The 18,628-nt window shown below is 45.3% G+C and overlaps 1 protein-coding gene across 9 annotated transcripts in view; it reads right to left on the bottom strand.

Moving 5' to 3' along the window:
- Window positions 1-18,628, bottom strand: part of NMNAT (nicotinate/nicotinamide mononucleotide adenyltransferase) — a 68,676-nt gene that overhangs the window by 33,739 nt on the left and 16,309 nt on the right. For 8 of the 9 annotated variants that reach the window (XM_087378056.1, XM_087378057.1, XM_087378050.1 and 5 more), the window contains one exon: window positions 9,280-9,365. In XM_087378056.1, coding sequence (XP_087234182.1) covers window positions 9,280-9,365 — 86 coding nt within the window. The remainder of the gene's footprint in view (window positions 1-9,279; window positions 9,366-18,628) is intronic. The other variant, XM_087378055.1, reaches the window with a different exon arrangement.

Raw genomic sequence — 18,628 nt, 5'->3', positions numbered from 1 at the left:
AGCTGAACACAAAACAAGAGAATGCTTATAGAATGAAGAAGGGTGAGGGCAATACCACCACCTAACAGTGCTTATGGGCACCTAACTGTGCCTCTAGCACACACACATAGAACCCAAGGTGTGCCTGTGGCATACACCTTGAGATATCCCAACACATAGAGCCCCGGATTCGATCGCACAAGGAGCTCATGGGGGGCATAGAGCCCTAGCGCTATTTGCGAGCAGCCCGGGGTCCTTGGGGCCCTGCTTGCAAGTTGTGGGGGGGCTTGGGTACCTAGTACAGGTTCGTTGAAGGTGCACACGCTAGAGCCAGCTCCGAGAGCTGATTAGTTGCTGGCAGGGGTAGCTGAGAGCTGTCGGAGATCAGGCTGGAGTGGCTGATAGGTGGTGGAGGTAGTTGAGGGGTAGCTGAGGGATGGCGGGGGTAGTTGGAGGGTGGCTAAAGGCTGGCGCGGGTGGCTGAGGGGTGGCCTCTTCATTGGATTTGTGTGTGTGTGTGAGAGAGAGAGTGGTGAGAGAGAGAGAGGACCTGAAGCCCTTGCTCCAGCCCTCCCATCAACTCCCTAGCCTTTCCAGACCAGCCCTTTTGCTTCAGCTACCTGCTGCGCCTTATCAGTGTCAAAATAAGAGGTGTTTTGGAGCATTTATTACCAGCCATACAGCTCGCCACAGTTCCGTACAGGTGTACATACTGTACGGCCCATTCCGCCTTCTCCAAGCTGCTGCTGCCGGCTTTTTTCTTGCTCGTGGGTCGCTGATTCTACCGGGTTTACCTACGGGCTGCCTCTAACAGCTGGGTTTTGCTCACAGACTGCATTTACACGCTGGTTCTGAAGACTCTCTGATCCCCTTTCTCTCCTTTTGGGTTTCTGGGTCCTGTGTACTCTTTCCATCGCCCGATTTCTCCCCTCTTATTCTGAAATATAGTTCATCTGGGAACTTTTACTGGTTTTTTTCTCTTTTTCTTCTACAGAACTTGTCTTTTACATCTCTCTTTCCCCTTACTCTCCTTGCAAATACACTATTCTTCTATTCTCTGTAGGCAGTTTTTTTGTTTGGGACTGTTTTTTCTCTATTATCACTTTACAGGTACCCCCTTTTTGGGTTCTATCCTTTTCTGAAGAAATGGCTGAATATTCTTATGAAAAAACTTTTCAAAAGGATCGATTAGTTCAATGCAAAAAGCAAAAGCAGGTTAAAGGTCAGCATGACCCAATGCATGATTCTGTTGAAGCACAATTGGTTTATGATGTCATGCATGAAGGATTTGCAGACACAAGGAAAGAGTGGAAAAACTATGTTCCCTCGGTTGGTCTCATGGTTGAAGTGGATGAAATTGTGGATCCAGTTAGAGAATATGCCAAAAATGCAGTTATTTTATTTTTCCCAGGTCGGATGCCACCTGCCGCAGAGGTAGGCAACTGGTTGACCCGCACACTGGCTGGCTCGTTTATTCGGAAGGTACACTATGCAGCCAGAGGTTTTTTTGAGGTCATTATGGTAGATGAGATTCACAGGCAAATGCTTTTGGAACATTCGCCCCTCTTTTTTGGGCAGCAAATGGTGCACGTTTTGCCATGGTCTCCCACAAGGGATTCTTAGGCTTTCATCCGACACCACTGTCCGGTCTGGGTTGAAGTTGTAGACTTCCCGCAATGTATGGCTTCACTCTTGCATCAGGCACGTCTGGATCGTTGGTATAGTGTAGCTCCACAACAAAATGATGATTTTACATGCAAAATGTGGATTGACTATGCCTTTGTGCATTCAGATCATGCACCTTTATGGTTGAGGCTATCTTTTTATGATATGCCAGATGATAGACTGCCTCAAAGGCGACATCTGATTGTGAACAATAGCTATTTGCAGCATGTTGCTTTCAAGGCCATGGTTACTGAAGCATCTCACTCTCTGTCTTCTCAGAGCCACTTTGATATTGATAATGCATAAGACCTCATTGAACTCAGTCATCTTTATCTGTTGTCATTGCATGAGCAAACAACACTATGCCAAGCTAAACATTGTCTTCAAATCAATGATCAAAGGAAACTGGGTAAATGGGAGACTAGAGCAAGACAAAGAGCTTTTACAGATAAAGGCTGCTCTTCCAAACAATTTTTTAAAAGCTTGCATCAAAAGAGATTAAAAACAAACATTTGCAGGGTGCTTCTACCTGATGGTTCATGGACTACATCACGGTCACAGCTTGCTTCTGTTTGTGTACATCATTTCTCTCAGCAGTCTGGTTCTGCAGATCCTCCCTTGCAGCAAGTTTTGTCTGTCAGAAATTTACTTTTACAGCATGTTTCTCCTATTATCTACTACTCAATCTTTGGAATTGGAGGAACCTTTTACTAAGAGGGAATTGTCACATGCAATCAAATCCTATGGTAGATGGAAATCTGTAGCAGTTACTCGCACATAGACATATTGCTCCGGCAGTTTGCCACAGATGTCTACATTCTGCCGAATCTGTGCTTCACATCTTCTGGCACTGTCCCCACACTTGTGATTTCCTCGCTCTCATATGACAGGGGCTTCGACAAGATTTCCTACTGCTACTTTTGGCAGGTTCTTCTGGTTATATTTGGTTTTCATCCAGCTAGACAGGGTTTTGATTTATTTTTTGTTTGGGTGCGCTACTGGGCACTCTGGACTCTATGGATAGACAGAAATCATAGAGTCTTTGGTGATCCTACTTTTCCATCTTTTGTTTTTTTTAAACGATCTCTGCGGCAATCATTCTATGATTGCTTTTAGACTCGTTTGATTGATCATGATGTATATATCTAGCTTATACTGAGATTTTCAGTTGAGTAGTAGTTACTCCACTTTGGAAGTAACTATGAATGTAGTTATTTCACAGCAATAAAATATTTCTTCTCACAAAAAAAAAAAAAGTGTGTGTGTGTGAGTGAGAGAGAGAGAGAGAGAGAGAGAGAGAGAGAGAGAGAGTTTATTTAAGTCTTCAGAAGACCAATGGGTCTATGAGACAATGAAAGAAAGAAAGAAAGAAAGAAATTTTATTAGAAGTCTTTGGAAGACCAGACGGGTCTATGAGACAAATAGAGAAACTGATACAATGAGCCAAGGGTGGAGCCACTAAGCAAGCATCAACACCCATGGTGAGTACAAAAGGAAACCCAAATGAATCATAATAGCATCAAGACATAGTGAGAGCTCTATGGGCAATTGGAGTGGGAACAAGAAGGAGCATCAACTCTCAGAGGGGGCGTCCATGTACGAGGCTGTTGTGGTGGCATATAGCCTATGATAGGTTGTTGGCAACTATCAACAAGTGTGGTCCGTTGTGGTCTCCTGGTTGTAGCCCTGTGATAAACGAGTTCTAACGTCACTCCTATGGTTTGGTCCCCTGGTCTGGTGAACACGGGAAGCAGATGCGGCCCTCTCTAGGCATCCCCTCTACTCAACCACTCTCAATACAGAGGCGATGTGACGATACTCGGAACTGCCCTATAGATATCCTCAAGGCCCGAGGAAGGTGGATCTGTGTATACCCTGGTCGATGGAAAAAACCCTCAACGGAGATCCGTAGGCAGTGGTCCCTGTAGCTGAGCTTCACAGGAAGCTCATGAGGTGCCAACCAAGTCCTGAATGTGTGTAACTACAAGAGATCCTCTCGGATGACCTGGTTGACCTCATGATAGGTGAGCGGGATAGAGGGGGCCTCAACACTGTACTAGAAGGGAGGTAGCCTATCTATGTGCAGTCCCAAACTCTCAAACTATCTGCACATACATGCGTACTAGCTCCTCTAACCACCTTCTGCTACCAATGCCATGCAAGAGGATAGGGCCAACCAAGGAAGCATCCATCGTCCTATGGTGTGGGATCCATACTGTCTAATGCGGTAAAGATATGTGATCACCTGAAAGGCCGCATCAAGATGTAGTGAGGATACCCCGAACTCGGCTAGAACTATCTGATGTGGAGCTGAAGGCTTACTACGAATCATCCGTGAAGCATAAGGACCTGAAGCCTCTCAAAATGGACCCAATCTATATCTAATAGGTCTGGTTCCCAACACAAGCTCCCATACATACCTACTAGTCGGACCAAAGTCAAAGAGAAGAGCCTTGGTCTGAGGGTTTTGAAATGAGAGTGAAAGCATTGTCACTCGAGTCTAGCCAGCACGGCGTACCCCCTACTCAATTGAGCTTGTAATGTTGGTCGCATCATGAATATTAAGCCGGAGAACAAGATCCCTAGGTATGTGTAGGAGGCAACCACCTCCACTAGCAGCCCATCCATCGTGAATTGCTCTCTGTGCATGGCTGTCCGGGATGTGTTGAAGATCATGACCTTGGTTTTACCAAGGTTGACCTTCAAGTCATGTGTCTCACAAAAGGTGTGGAGTGCATCTAGACACCACTAGAGGCCCTCAATTGAGGAGGATAATAAGACCACGTCATCTGCATAAAGGAGAATCTGGAGTAGAGATCCGGCTAGAGATCAACCAGCCCCTCCGAGGGTCCTAATAAAAGTCTCAAGCTCATCAATGTATAGACCAAACAAGGTTGGTGATAGTGGACAACCTCCTCATGTGTCCATGCTATGCCTGTTCGAACCCTACCCAATACTCTCTCATAAAGTGCCATAACTGCCCAAGTGAGATCCTAATCATACCCCAGTTCCTCTAGGCATCTGATAAGTTAGGCTCTCTTCAATGTGTCAAAAGCCTTGCAAAAATCCACAAAGCAGCAATAAACCCTCTGTGCCCTGGCCTCCTCAATCACCGACTTGGGTGTAAGTACATGGTCCATAGTCCCATGATCTACCCAAAACCTTGCCTATCCCACTGCTCCGAGGCCTCGAAGCTCTACGGTCATGCTAACCTTTGTATCAAGTACTGATGCATAGATCTTGGACATGACATGTCCAATCATAATGGTCCTGTAGTTTTCTGGGCTCATGGGATCTACAACCTTGTGTATGGGAGTGATGGAGTTGAGGGTCCAGGTGTGCGGAAAGCTTGTGCAAACCGCTTCATTGAAGAGCTTTGCTAAGATCGGGGCTAGGGCAATTATCCCGCAATGAATTCGGTGCGTAGTCCCTCAGAATCTTTAGCTCGGCCGTTATGAAGCTTCAGTGTTGCTTGCTTGACACCATCGGCTGTGGAATAGTATACAAGAGGTGGGGAACGGTATGTCCGAGAGATTGGGTGTAGGCTTGATCGGGGGCATCATGTAGTGTACGTGCATAGGAGTGCCAGATTTTGGTGTCTGTGAGAGGGTATGGAGCTCGTCACTCCAGGAACCTCCGCCAAAAGTCTTAAGAGTTGTTACTAAACAAAACATTTAATAACTCCTCGTTCCGACGGATGAAGGCCTACTTCTTTCTACAAACCACACGGTGATACTCACATACCACCTCTGCCTCACCCGCGAGATGGTACTTGATTTCGAGTTGGAGTTGTCAACGTAAAGCCTTACACTTGTCATTGTACCAGCTATTGCAAGGAATTGAGCCAAGAGGTGGAGGGCATGTGGATCAGGTGGTATATGGGAAAGTGTGTAAGGTAGCCTCATGAAGAGAACGTGTCATCAGGGCAGCCCGATCCTCTAGCAGTGGTACACGGGCAATGTCTCTAAGCATGCTTGAGAGGCATGCGGAGTCGCTGGGCTTTAGCTTATGATCGAAGTGTATATCACGGTAAGTGGTGTATGTGGGTAGCGACGAAGTGTGTGAGCTGAGTAGAGGAGTGGATATACTAAAGAATAGATAAGTGTGGTCTGCTCTTGGTGGTGGTGGTGAGACGGAAAAGTCAATGATATGTGAAACAAAGGCAAGAGATCCCATGAGATAGTCAACTACGTTGGACCCCCTCCATGAGGAAAACATGTGAATCTACCTGAGGAGGGCCAGCAATGCGGCCCATTATATACGATAAGATCATGTATCCTACCCATATCTAATAGTGCATGCCCATAGGAGGTGACAGGTGCCCATTTGTCTGCAGAAACTCAGAGACATCCCACCCTCATCGACGTCAATTACTGGTAGTAAGATAGAATCGTCATGAAAATCCAAAAGAAATACATGACGAGTGCCTGTTCTCGCGTTGAAGTCCCCAATTAGGAGAACTTCCCTGCGGCTCGAAAGGTCTATGATATCCGGATAGAGAGCTGCATATGGGGAGGTCTCAACCTGCTCACGTAGGTCTCTGGCAAAGTGTGAGGTCTTTGGAGAAAAGTAGAAGACTGCGATGAAGAGATTCTCACGTGGAGGTCGTTGAATCCGGACCCATAAGAACCTGGCATGTGCATCCCGCCTCTAGATGGAGATCATCCCAGTGAGTGATGATCGATATAGTACTACTACTCCTCCCGATCGATCTCCGAGCTACTCCTGTCTCTTGGGTCCCGTCTCGGTATGATGTCTCCCACATGTATCCACTGACTATAGGCAAGGGTCGCTCTAGACTCTGATGTGTGTTTGTGTAGAAAGCTATGTCTTGACCTATGTAAGATTCCGAGAAATTCCCTGAATCAAACCATAAAGTGCCGTTGTTGCAGTTCCAAACACTGCAAGTCAGGGTCTCGGTCTCATAGACCCCGCCTCCCTTACGCAAGGAGGCCAGTAGGTGCCCATCATGGACCAATCAAAAGCCATCCATCTCAAACTACATACCACTTTCCCTCACTCCGGCGACATCTCGTTGCAGTCAGAGGATACGCCTCTCCTCTACCTGAAGAGGTGAGAAATCCTCATCTAAGTGGATCTCGAGGTGGGTACGTAAAGCTGAGCATTTGCGTAGTGTCGTGAGGCAAGCTTGGGTGTCTCAAAAGCAGATGATGGAAGGCTTCTCTTGCTTGGGATCTCACCCAATGCGTCAGGCCCCTCAATCCCTGCTCCTGAATCGAGAGGGTGGAGGTCACGAAGTCAATCACATCATCCATGGGGGTTGTGGCTGTGCAAGGGATCCCACGTACCCTGACATTGAGAGCCTTGCTGGCCCTCTGCTGCTGTTCTAGAATTATGGTTGAAATAATGGCCTTAGCAAGTTCCCGTTTCGCAACATCCACCCACCTGGTAGTCTCTTCAATGGCTAACTACATACTAGCTATCTGTGCTTCTATAACTGGTTCGCTGTGTGGAGCTGTCCCACGAAGGCGGCGTATCTCTAGAAGGACATGATCCCAAGAGTCTGATGGGATCGTGAGGCCATGACGTGTGTAGGGATGCGGTGTGAAGGGGGGCTGGATAGCGGAGGTTGGAAGTGGAGACTAATGGGGAAACAGCTGCAACGTGGGTGTAGTGAGGCCGACTGATGAGGCGAAAGGTGGTTGGGCAAGGGGTAAAGGTGACATGGATGATGTATAATGGGGGGGAGGGTCATAGTGGGTTGGGCCAAGAGGAGCTCACCTCAGTCCAAACACTGACGGTGGTGATGTACAACAAAATCTGCTGCTGCCCCTGACAATGCCATAGCTAGAGATGATGGCGATGTCCCCTCCAAGGATGGTGTAGAGTACAACCCATCCACATTTCCCTCCAATTCCCAATAGGGTACCGACATTTTGCCTTTTTCCCACCCTGCATTACAGCCATCCCTTCCCATAGAATTTTGCCTTCAAAATTACATGTTGAGGCTGTTAAGAAGGGTGCTAAGACAGCAAAATGATGCTGATCAGCATGATAAAAGATAGGCGTAGTCCTGGACAATGCTCTCTAGCTGCCATGAGTGTTCATCCTCACGTAGTCTCACTGCTGTAAATAATTCCTGCCAGAAATGATCCATAAATTTTGCATCTCTATTAGTGAAAATTTCGTGAGGAATCCATGATGCTTAAACACCCGACCAATGAACTGCCAAGCAAACTGTGATGCAGAAATCGGGTCTTAATGGATGTGAAATGGGCTTGTTTTGTCAGCCTATCCACCACTACATAGATGCTGCATGTATGTCCATTTGCCCTCTGAAATAGGTAACGGCTGCAACAAACCAGCTAGCAACTTGCTGTCCCCTTAGTTTTGCTGGCATGGCAAATATTCAGCAAGATATTGGACTACACTCTCCATAGACCTTCCCAAAAGAAACTTTGCCTTACCCTCTCATACGTCTTTGTGACACCTGTATGTCCTATCATAGGGGAAGAATGCATTTCCCTCAACCCCAACCTATATTGTGAGTCTCGAACCAAGTAGATTTTGTTTCGGAACCACAACAGCCGGTCATGCACCTTAAAGTCAGGATGAGCCTGGCATGAGGGATCCTGCAATTCTGAAAAGTTTCACTGCGTCTTTGAATTCTGCATGTAATCTTCTTGAATGCCATGTATCCAATCGTGGTAAATGGTAGAGGCTGCAAACAACATGCAAGCCCACATCCTGGAGAAGAAGGCATTTGCAACCACACATTCTTTCCCCTTTTTGTACTCAATGTCAAAATCATAGGACTGCATTGAATCCAAGCATCTCTTTTTCTTGGCGAACACGTTGGGCTGTGTGAGGAAAATTTTGAAGTGTCCTATGATCACGTTTGACCTTGATTTTGCTCCCGTATAGGTAGTGATGCCAGTTTTTCAAGGCATGTACAATGGCCAACATTTCCTAATCATAAACATGCTAGTTGAGCTCTTTGGCATCAAATTTTAGGCTTTCCAAAGCTATTACACCATGCTATTTCTTTTGAAGTATGGCATTTCAAATCTCCTAATTAATTATTCACAAGGACTTGGTTCACAAACAACAAAAACTCAAAGAAGTTGGCACCCCCCGCTTGATGTACATTCTTGAAATCAATTTTTATACAGCAATGACCATTGTTTTCCTCAGATTGTTTGCAAAGTGTGGCTCTTCAACCTATTGTACTTTTAAAAGAAAAGAGGTAGTAAAAATGTTACTTACATGGAAAAACAATAAAGTAAGACAAGAGATGAATTAAAGGGAAAAATCTTCACCTATGACAATTCAATCCCTTTATCAATTTTCCTCTTTGTGTTGGCCTAGCTAAAAATTGGTTAGCCAAACATAGCTCAATGATTAGATTAAAATGACTACATTCTCTAAGTCCAAACACTGAATTTTTTTGTCAAATTCATTTTTAATAGTGCGGTAATCCATTCTTGCTTTTGAACAATACTAATGATGGACCTTATCACATGAATTCATTTAAAATAGTGTCATGATCCATAAGTGCATTTAATTGGATGTTACTAACAATACTAATGATGAAGCTTATCACATTGAAGGATGTGCCATTAAAAGAGCTTTTTATCCAAACTTAATAAATTTTCACACTAAACTGGACCTTACTGGTTTTCTGTAAGCATCATTGACAGGTGACATATAACCACCCAATACCTGAAAGCCATGTGCCAAGAGTGTGTCCCTTCCTAACTCTGGTGAAAGACAAAAGACAATCGATTCATATCAAAGGTACAGTAAAGGAAAGTAAGTTTACCTAGAATACTATGAAATGTGACCCTTCCTATAGTAAAGACAGTTCATCTAATGACAAATCCAAGGTGCAATCAGTAGTCAATAGGTACATATTTGCTCAAATGCTGAAGGAGACACACTTCTATTTGGTCTACCCATTCCTCTCCTAAGGCATTGGCCAGATTCATCATTTTTTCTCTTAGACTAAAGCCAGCATCTAAGGCTCTTCCACCTCATTGATGGCACAGATCAAAACTTACAAGAATGGTAGAAAATCAGAGTCATTGGATGTCCGCTTAGACCAAGACAAGGCCCTTTTTTTAGTCCAAACTCTAGACTGTACGGGGTGGAGTTCTCGCCTCCTTTTGTGGGGAAGACCACCCCGCTTTGACTCTCATGAAGCTCAGTGTACTTGGATTCTGAGTTAGTCTTTGAACTTCCAGGGTATTAAGGTTTCATAGTCATGGACATGGAGAGGAAGCAACATGACCTGCGCTTTGCATTGACCCCTTTGGTTCCCAAGGTTGCCTAAGGAGGAACAAGATATTCTCAAAGCACTACCTACAACACTAAGAACTCTTGTTCTATAAAACACAAGAAAACACACTGTGAGGGGAGCTCCCATGGACGCACTAGACCTCAAGCTCAGACATGGTTCTCATATCTAGGCCTATGGCTCAGGCTGCAGGAGCTTGGCTAATCGAGAGAGCTAGAGGTTGTTGCAGCATGGAGTAGAGGCTACTACAGTCAGTCATTTGATGCGCTGTGAGACTTAGCAGGTGCCAAGGGCTGTTGGAGTAGAGAGACTTAATGGAGAAACAAGTCGAGATGGTCACCTCCGTAATGATCTCTCAAAGAGATGTCTATAAGAGTCCCTATCTCTTTCGGAAAACTAGCTCTTTCTCTCAATCCTAAACAACTAAGCACTCATAAATGGTTTGGAATGCTCTCAAACAAGCAGCTCTCAAATCCCAATGGAATGAATAGAATTTTCTCCTCTCAAGAAGAGAAGAAAGCACTAAATAACCTTTCTCACATGGATGAAAGTTCCCTCGAAAGCATTTTAGACAATAGTCTACACATGAAGATCGTAAATGAGAAAGTATTCTAGTAATTGATCCATTAGCATAATTCACCATGTTTACAAAACTAAAAGCTTACTTGAGTAATGCATTCAAACTTGCATTGCTCCATACTCCCCTCCATAAGGATTGTTCATGAAAGAGCATATCCTCTAGTAGTGGATTCCCCATTCTGGGGTTTCCATGTTGCAAACACGTCTTCTATGCAGCCTATGGCATTGCATGGTCAGACTCCTACTCAAGAAGGTCGCCCTGAATATAAGATTCAGCCTCGATTGTTTTACGAATTTCATCCAATAAATGATTTCATCTTGTGGGCCTTCAGAATTGTCAAAATTGTGATTTTCAGTAACATAGCTCCGGAATCACAATCTAGACAGACAGATCTTGACTCAACAGTGAAATAGCTCTGGAAAACACCATTGGAATTGAGATTGGCTCTCCCATTTGCAATTGGAGGCAACATGAACATTGATTCTTCACACAGAGTTGTGTGAGGATGAAGCCAGCTAGAGAGTTTATGCCTGTGAGGACGGTGTTCCTCCTGCAGGACAATTTTGGGATAGAGGCAACAAAAAACGAAATCAGGTATCAGCTGGAATCAGAAAGCATCAGCTCCTGTTAAGGTATATCATATCCGAACCCTAGAGCTTGTGTAGGCATCAGTTAGCTGGCCACAAAGCTAAAAGTGCTGCAGTAGAAAAAATGGAAGTCAGCAAGCTTGCAGTTGGGTTATTGCGAGACTGCAATTCCTAGAGGATTTAAATTAAATTGTGACACCAGTGAATTGTGATTCTGATAGTTTCTGATCAAAAGCAATATCCGCATTGATACATAGGGATAAAACTCTCCAAGCTCATCGAGTGGGGGCTGGGGGGAAACGGGGAGGGGAGCGTTGATGTGTGAGGCTGCTGTGGTGGCATAAAACCTGTGACAGAGCGTTGCTGACTGTCGACACGTGTGGTCCACTGTGGTCTCCTGGCTATAGCCCTGCAGCGAACAAGTGCCACGGTCCACTGGCGACTCTTACGTATCTCTGGCTTTGGCTCGGGTTCTCGCAGCCACCAACTCCGTTAGCCCTGCTGGTTGGTGCTGTCTAGCTAGAAAAACTCCGTGATCATGCTATGAGTGGAATCTGCTGATCTCCCCTATGTGCCATGTGTTGTACAGCCTCATGGAGGAAGGCCAACACGCATCTCTGATTTGGGTAGGATAGAAGACTGGATAGGGGTCTGAAACCATCCCCACAAAAGACAGTGCCAGCCACCTCCAATCTCATAGTACACACGGCATCTGAAAGCCAAGTTCTCCTCTGACTCAATCTCTTAGTAATCGCATAGGGTGCAGTGAGGGAGGTGAATCCGTGTGTATCCGAATTCATAGGCAGTGGTCTACGTAAAAGCTGAGCTTCACAGGGAGCTCACGAGGTGCCAACCAAGTCCTGAATAAGAGATCCCATCAGATGACCTGGTTCACCTCGTGATATGTGAGCAGGATGGAGCGGGCCTCAACAATGTACTAGAAGGGAGGTAGCATGTCTATGTGGAGCCCCGGACTCTCAAGCCAACTGCATGTACATGCATACCAACACCTCTAGTCACCCTCTGCCACCAGTGCCATGGATGAGGAAAAGGCCAACCAAGGACGCCTACATTGCCCTGTCGTGCAAGACCCATGCTGTCTAATGCGGTAAAGATATGTGATGACCTGAAATGCTGCATCGAGCTGTAGTGGGGATGCCTCGAACTCAGCCAGGACTATCTAATGTGGGACTGAAGGCTTACTGTGAATTACCCGTAAAAGCATGAGAACATGAAGCCTCTCAACTCACTTGAGTCTAACCAATGCGGCATACTCCCTGCTCAGTCAAGCCTGTAATGCTGGTCACATCATGAAGATCGGGCCGGAGAAAAGGACCCCTAGGTATGTATAGGATGCAACCACCTCCACATGCAACCCATCCAAGGGCTGCCTGAGACCCATTGAAGATCATGACCTTGGTTTCACCAAAATTGACCTTCAAGTCATGTGTCTCACAGAATGTCTGGAGTGCATCTAAGTGCCGCTGGAGACCCTCTGTTGAGGAAGACAATAGAACCACGTTATTTGCGTACAAGAGAATCTGGATCAAGGATCCGGCTAGAGAGCAATCAATCCCTCCTAGGATCCCAATAGAGGGTCTCAAGCTCATCTATGTAGAGTCCGAATAAGGGTTGGTGATAACGAACAACCTTGTTTGACCCCAATAGTAGTCATGACCTCCTTTGTCCACCCTGTACCTGTCCTAACCCTACCCAAGACTCTCCATAAAGTGCTATCACTGCCCAGGTGATCTCCTGATTGTATGCCAACTCTTGTAGACATCTGATGAGACGGAAATCTAGAAAGCAGCAAAAGGCTCTCTATATATGTGCCCTGGCCTCATCGATAACCCCCCTGAGTGTAAGTATATCATCCACAGTCATGTGATCTATCCGGAAGCTTGCCTGGCCCATGGCTTTGAATCCCTGAAGCTCTGCAACGAGGCTAGCCTCCATGTAAAGTATTGATGCATATTGGACATGACATGTCCAATTATACTAGTCCTGTAGTTTTCCGGGCTCATGGGATCTCTTGCCTTGTGTATGGGGGTGTTGGTTTTAAGGATCCAAGTGTATGGGAAGTAGGTGCAAACCGCTTCATTGAAGAGCTTCATTACTATCAGGGCCAAGGTATCTATCCCGTATGCAATGAATTCAGTGTGCAGTCCCTCATGGTCTTTTGCTTGGCTGTTGTGAAGCTTCAAGGCTGCGTGTTTGACACCACCGGCTGTGAAATGTGTGCATGAAGTGGGGCATGGTACATGTGAGAGATCAGGTGCTCGTTGATTAGGGACATCATATAGTGTGTGTGCATAGGAGTGCCAGGTTTGATGTTCGTGAGAGGGGGTGGGGGTCTCTGCTCAAAGAACCTCCATTAGAAGTCTTTAGAGTTGTTGCTAAACAAAATGTTTATTAGCTCCTCGTTTCGGAGAACGAAAACCTACTTCTTCCAGTGATCCAGATGGTGGTACTCATACATCTTCTCTGGCTCAGTCGGGAGATGATGCTTAGTTTTGAGTCGGAGTTGTCAATGTAAAGCCTTACACTTGTCATCATACCAGCTATTGCAGGGTACTGAGCCAAGAGGGGGCAGGTGGTGTGCGAGAAAGTGTATAGGGCAGTCTCATGGAGAGATCGTGTGATCAGAAAGCTGGCGCTCCATCCACGTGGGAAACAAGTGAACCAACTTAAGGAGGGCCAGCAATCCAGGCCATTATAGATTATAAGATCATGAAACCTTCCCATGTCTAGTGGTGTGTGTCCATAGGATGTGACTAAGGCCCGTCTATTTGCAAAGACTTGAGGCATCCCAGCCTCATCTATATCCACCTCTGGTAATAAGATCCTCGCATTGAAGTCCCCAACGGTTCGAAAAATCCATGATGTCTTGGTAGAGGGCTGCATACAGTGAGGTCTCAGCCTACTCACGTAGGTCCCTAGCAAAATGTGAGATCTCGGGAGGGAAGTAGTAGATTGCAATTAAGAGGTCCTCATCACGGGGAGGCCATCGGATCCAAACCCATAGAAACATGGCATGTGGATCTCGTCTCTCAATGAAGATCATCCCAGTTAAGGGATGATCAATATAGTACTGCCACTCCTCCCAATCCTCGGACGAGTCCTACCTCCCGAGTGTCATCCCTATATGCTACCTCCCAGAGAAGGAAGCTCGTCCCTGCCTATTGTCTCCTCCAACAATCTAGAAGTCCACCTCTGGAAGACAGTCCAAGAGCTATCTCACACACGGCCACTCTACTAATGTATAAGCGTTGAGGACCCCAATACAAAGATGCCCTACCTGAATGCCCATCCACACCCAATCAACTCACCCTGGTCAAAAACCTCTAAAGCCAAGGCTTGAACCACAGAGATGCAAACTCCACCACTATGTCCTATTGCAGGGGACCAAATCGCGGGGCCACATCCTGGGAATAAATGTCTTTGGGGCTGTCTTCACTCAGATAGCCAAAAGATTCTTGAGCTGTCCACCGCTTTCTACAGCCAAGCCAGACCCACAGAGATGCAAACTCCACCACTGTGTCCAATTGCCAGGGACCAAATCTCAAGACCACGTCCTGGGAGAATGTGTTCACTCAGATAGCCCAGAGATTCCAGAGCTGTCCACTGCTTTCTATAGCTATCTTTTCCAAGCAAAAGAGGAGCCCCTACAATGCGGGTTGCGAGGGAGGAGGTGTTCCCACATCCCTTCTACGGTCTCTCCTCACATGATGGGATGTTGGAGACCCCCTTCAAGGATGAGGAGCTTTTGGAGTCCCTCAAGGCCACCCCGATAAAAAAGCGCCTAGGAAGATAGTCTCTCCCTCTACACCTTTTGGGAGCATGTGGCCACCCCACAGGGTCTAACATTTCAAGGGATCTATGATTCGGGGCAGCTACCTCAGTCTCAAGCCCGTGGGTGGATTTGTCAGATGGCACCTACATCCAACAATGGTGCCCAATCACTCTCCTCGACACAGATCAATCGTGGATGCACTAGATCCAACCAAGGTTTTGATGTGCGCCCAAATGAAAGACCTTGTCATTAAAAGCACGTAGCTCTTATGAGTCATTAGTCCCATGGATTACCAAAGAAGCTTTACGGCTATGACTTAAATCTATAAAAATTATGTGCTTGAGAAGAGGTGAGATTTTTGTGAACATGTTAGTTTACATAAGAATTAGTCTTATTGTAGCTAACATCGCTAGGCAATTCAACATCCTACATCTTGGAAGATATCAATTCACAAAACTATCAAAGTACTCTATAAGGACGAACATGGTGATCCTTAACTAGTTTTTGGCCATGTCAGACAACTATTGCTAGAGTTAGATCCAATGAACACTGACCACCAAGACAATGATTGACTTGCCTCTTTGGGGTGGCAAAGGATACTAGTGGCTAGGTGAGAAGGGACATGTTGGGCTATTAATCCCACTCCCCGCCACAAGGAGAAGTTCTTTCAGTGGCATTTGTGGTTTTCGGAGGGCCGCATGTTTGCGAGAGATCTAGTGGGATCCTAAGGAGTGGTTTCGGCCTTCCTAAGTGGGAAGCTTTGACAAGATGTAAGAGAGTTATTTTCCTACACCACACGGATACAGGGAGCCCATCCGGAGAGCGCCACCAAGTGGAGCAACAAATCTCCGTGGAAGCTATCTCCAAATTTGGGTCTCAACTTTGGACCAACCTCCTCACAAAAAAAGATCTCCTTTTATGTTTGGCTTCAACCCATGGAGGCCTATCCATCAACATTTTCCTAATACATCTGCCAAGGGATGAGACATATCATTGGTGTGCGAGGCATGGGACCTGGAGATGATAGCACGCTGCTAATGAAGCTGCCCTACGGCTTCCAGGATTTGGTTGGGCTCCCTTAGGATCCTAGCCAAAGGTACCGAGAATCTGTCGAGTTTTCACTTGGGGGATGGTGGCCTGGCTAATAGAGGGAAGGCACACCTTCTCAAATTCACCAAATAGATCACTAGCCAAGACATCCTTTGACACAAACCACAACTAAATTCAAGTAAATCACGGGCTATGACACTCAATTGTTCCACCTTGCCAATCTCTATGACAACAAGCTCGTATTCTCTCATCACTTACGTGTGGTTCAGCTGCATGCTATGCACAAAGCCCACAAAGCCCCAGATGATTCTACATGCCACATGTCACAATTCTAGGGTCAATCCTTGGTGCACCATTTACCCCTCTCTTGGAGTACCATTAAATTCCATTTTTCCCTTGGCAATTACATAATTTGATGCCCCTAGACCCCTGACCTTTAGAATCATCTAGCCCTCACCAAGGACCTTGACATTGATTCCTTTAACCATATGCTTGAAGCGCAATGAAATTAATACGAAAGTTGGTCCTCTAAACAAACATGTCCACCGACCCTTTTGAGGTCATGATATCTAAGCTTGAGCATATCATTCCTTCCCTCTTCAGGCTCGATGATGAAATCTGAAAATGCTCTCCGCATCTGGTACACGGATTTCCAGGTAGCCTCAGATAGAGGTAGACCATGCCATGCAGCCAACACCATGGGTATCTTCCAATTGCATATTGCATTGTTCCTCGGTCCAAGATTCTTGTGGGTTTGCGCCTTACATTATCCTCTATCTCCTGAAACAAGACAACACCTTCGATTAGTGAGTCACCTGGATGCAAAAACTTCTTTAAACGAGAAACGTGAATTACTGGGTGCACCTTACAACCCTGTGGCAATTAGAACTTATGGGCTACCTTGCCTATTCTTTTAAGAATTAACCACGGCCCATAATATCGGGATGATAACTTAGCACACTCTCCTGCAGTCAAAGAGTGTGAAAGAATTCTGAGAAAAACATTTTCTCCTTCCTTAAATTCTCTAGCAGATCTATTTTCATCCGCATACACCTTAGCTCTATCCATAGCTTGACGGATGTTAGCTCTCACAAGTGCTAGCATCTCCCGCATCTGAGCAACATAATCCAACTGTAGTTGGATTTACTGGTCTATAACCATAGTTCAACTCGAACATACTCATTCCTATAGAGAAATGTTTTATATCATTGCAGGCAAATTCTAATAGTGCCAACCACTTGTCCCACGTACGTTGCCTCCATGAAACATATGCTCTAAGGATATCCTCTAAAGTCTCTCCGTTTGACCATCCGTTTCAGGATGATCCCCAGAACTCATTCCCAACTCAGTCCTTAGTGCCTCAAACACTACAATCCAAAAACGACTGGTAAATTTAACATCCTTGTCTGACACTATGAATCTGGGTAATCCATGCAGACGAAATATATGTTTAATAAACAAATCCGCCCACTTGCGCGACCCTAACAAACTCCCTAGTCGGAATGAAGTGAGCCATCTTGGTAAGACAACTAACCACCATAAGGATAGAATCATATCCACCTTGTGTGACGTGTCGTAGGAAGACCAACTATAAAGTTCATGGAAATTCTCTCCCACCCACCTAGTGGTAATTCCAAGGGCTATAAAAGGCCAGGTGGCTTCACCCTCTCTGCCTTACTCACTTCATACGAAAAACAACGTGTCACATATTCATTTTTATTTTTTGCCAAAAGAAATCTCACTTAATGAGATCGTATGTCTTCTTGACACCTAGATGTCCCGCACACGAGCTATCATGGCACTGATGAATAAGTCTCTGCCTGAGATCATTCTGATTAGGTACTACTACCTTGCCATTTCGTTTCAGCATACCATCCGCTATGGTATATCTTCCATAAGTTTGTCCTTTTCTGAAGTCAAGTCATCCTTTTCCTCGGGTTTAAGCACATAAGCCTTAGGCCAAAGGCTCTGGACGAACGCGTCCACCTTTAGAGTTTCTCTAATCTCGGCCATTAGAGCACTCTCTATACCGTGAAACTCATATTATGCATAATGCATCAACAACTTTATTTTCCTTCCCTCGTCGGTACCGAATCGTCATATTAAACTCCTGCATGACTTCTCCTACCTAGCTTAGTGGCCTCTCAAGTCAAGTTGTTTACATAAATGTTTTAGAGTATCATGATCAACATCAACATAAAACTTTGAACCATACAAATAATGTCTCCATGTTTTCAAAGCATGGGCAATGGCATACGACTCTAATTCATGAGTTGACAAATTTCGTTGAGAGAGAGAAAGCCTCTTGCTTTCAAAGGCTACTGGCCTTCCCTCTTGGAGGAGAACTGCTCTCACTGCAATGCCACTTACATTGGTTTCTATGAAAAACGGTTTCTGGGGATCAACTATTTTTAACACCAGTCCTGAGATCACAGCTTGTTTTATGTTGTTAAAACTTATCGATTCTGTCTCCATATAAAAGGTACTTTATCTGAGATCAAATCAATCAATGGCAATACTATCTCAAAATATCCTTTTGATATGCCTTCGATAAAATTGAAAAAATCCCAAGAATAATCGCAAAATAGTCAAACTTTGAGGGACAAGCCAAGTCAGTACTGCAGCCACTTTCTTTGGATCCATTTCCACCCCTCAGGAGTAATAATAAATCCTAAAATATTCAAGTCTTACCATGCACGGCATAGTTTTCTTTTTAT

The sequence above is a fragment of the Dipteris shenzhenensis genome, chromosome 8 (assembly GCF_047967505.1).
Source record: "Dipteris shenzhenensis isolate YYH24624 ecotype China chromosome 8, Dip_SZ_1.0, whole genome shotgun sequence".
In the NCBI taxonomy this organism is placed as follows: Eukaryota; Viridiplantae; Streptophyta; class Polypodiopsida; order Gleicheniales; family Dipteridaceae; genus Dipteris; species Dipteris shenzhenensis.
This window is presented reverse-complemented; position numbering and strand designations above follow the sequence as displayed.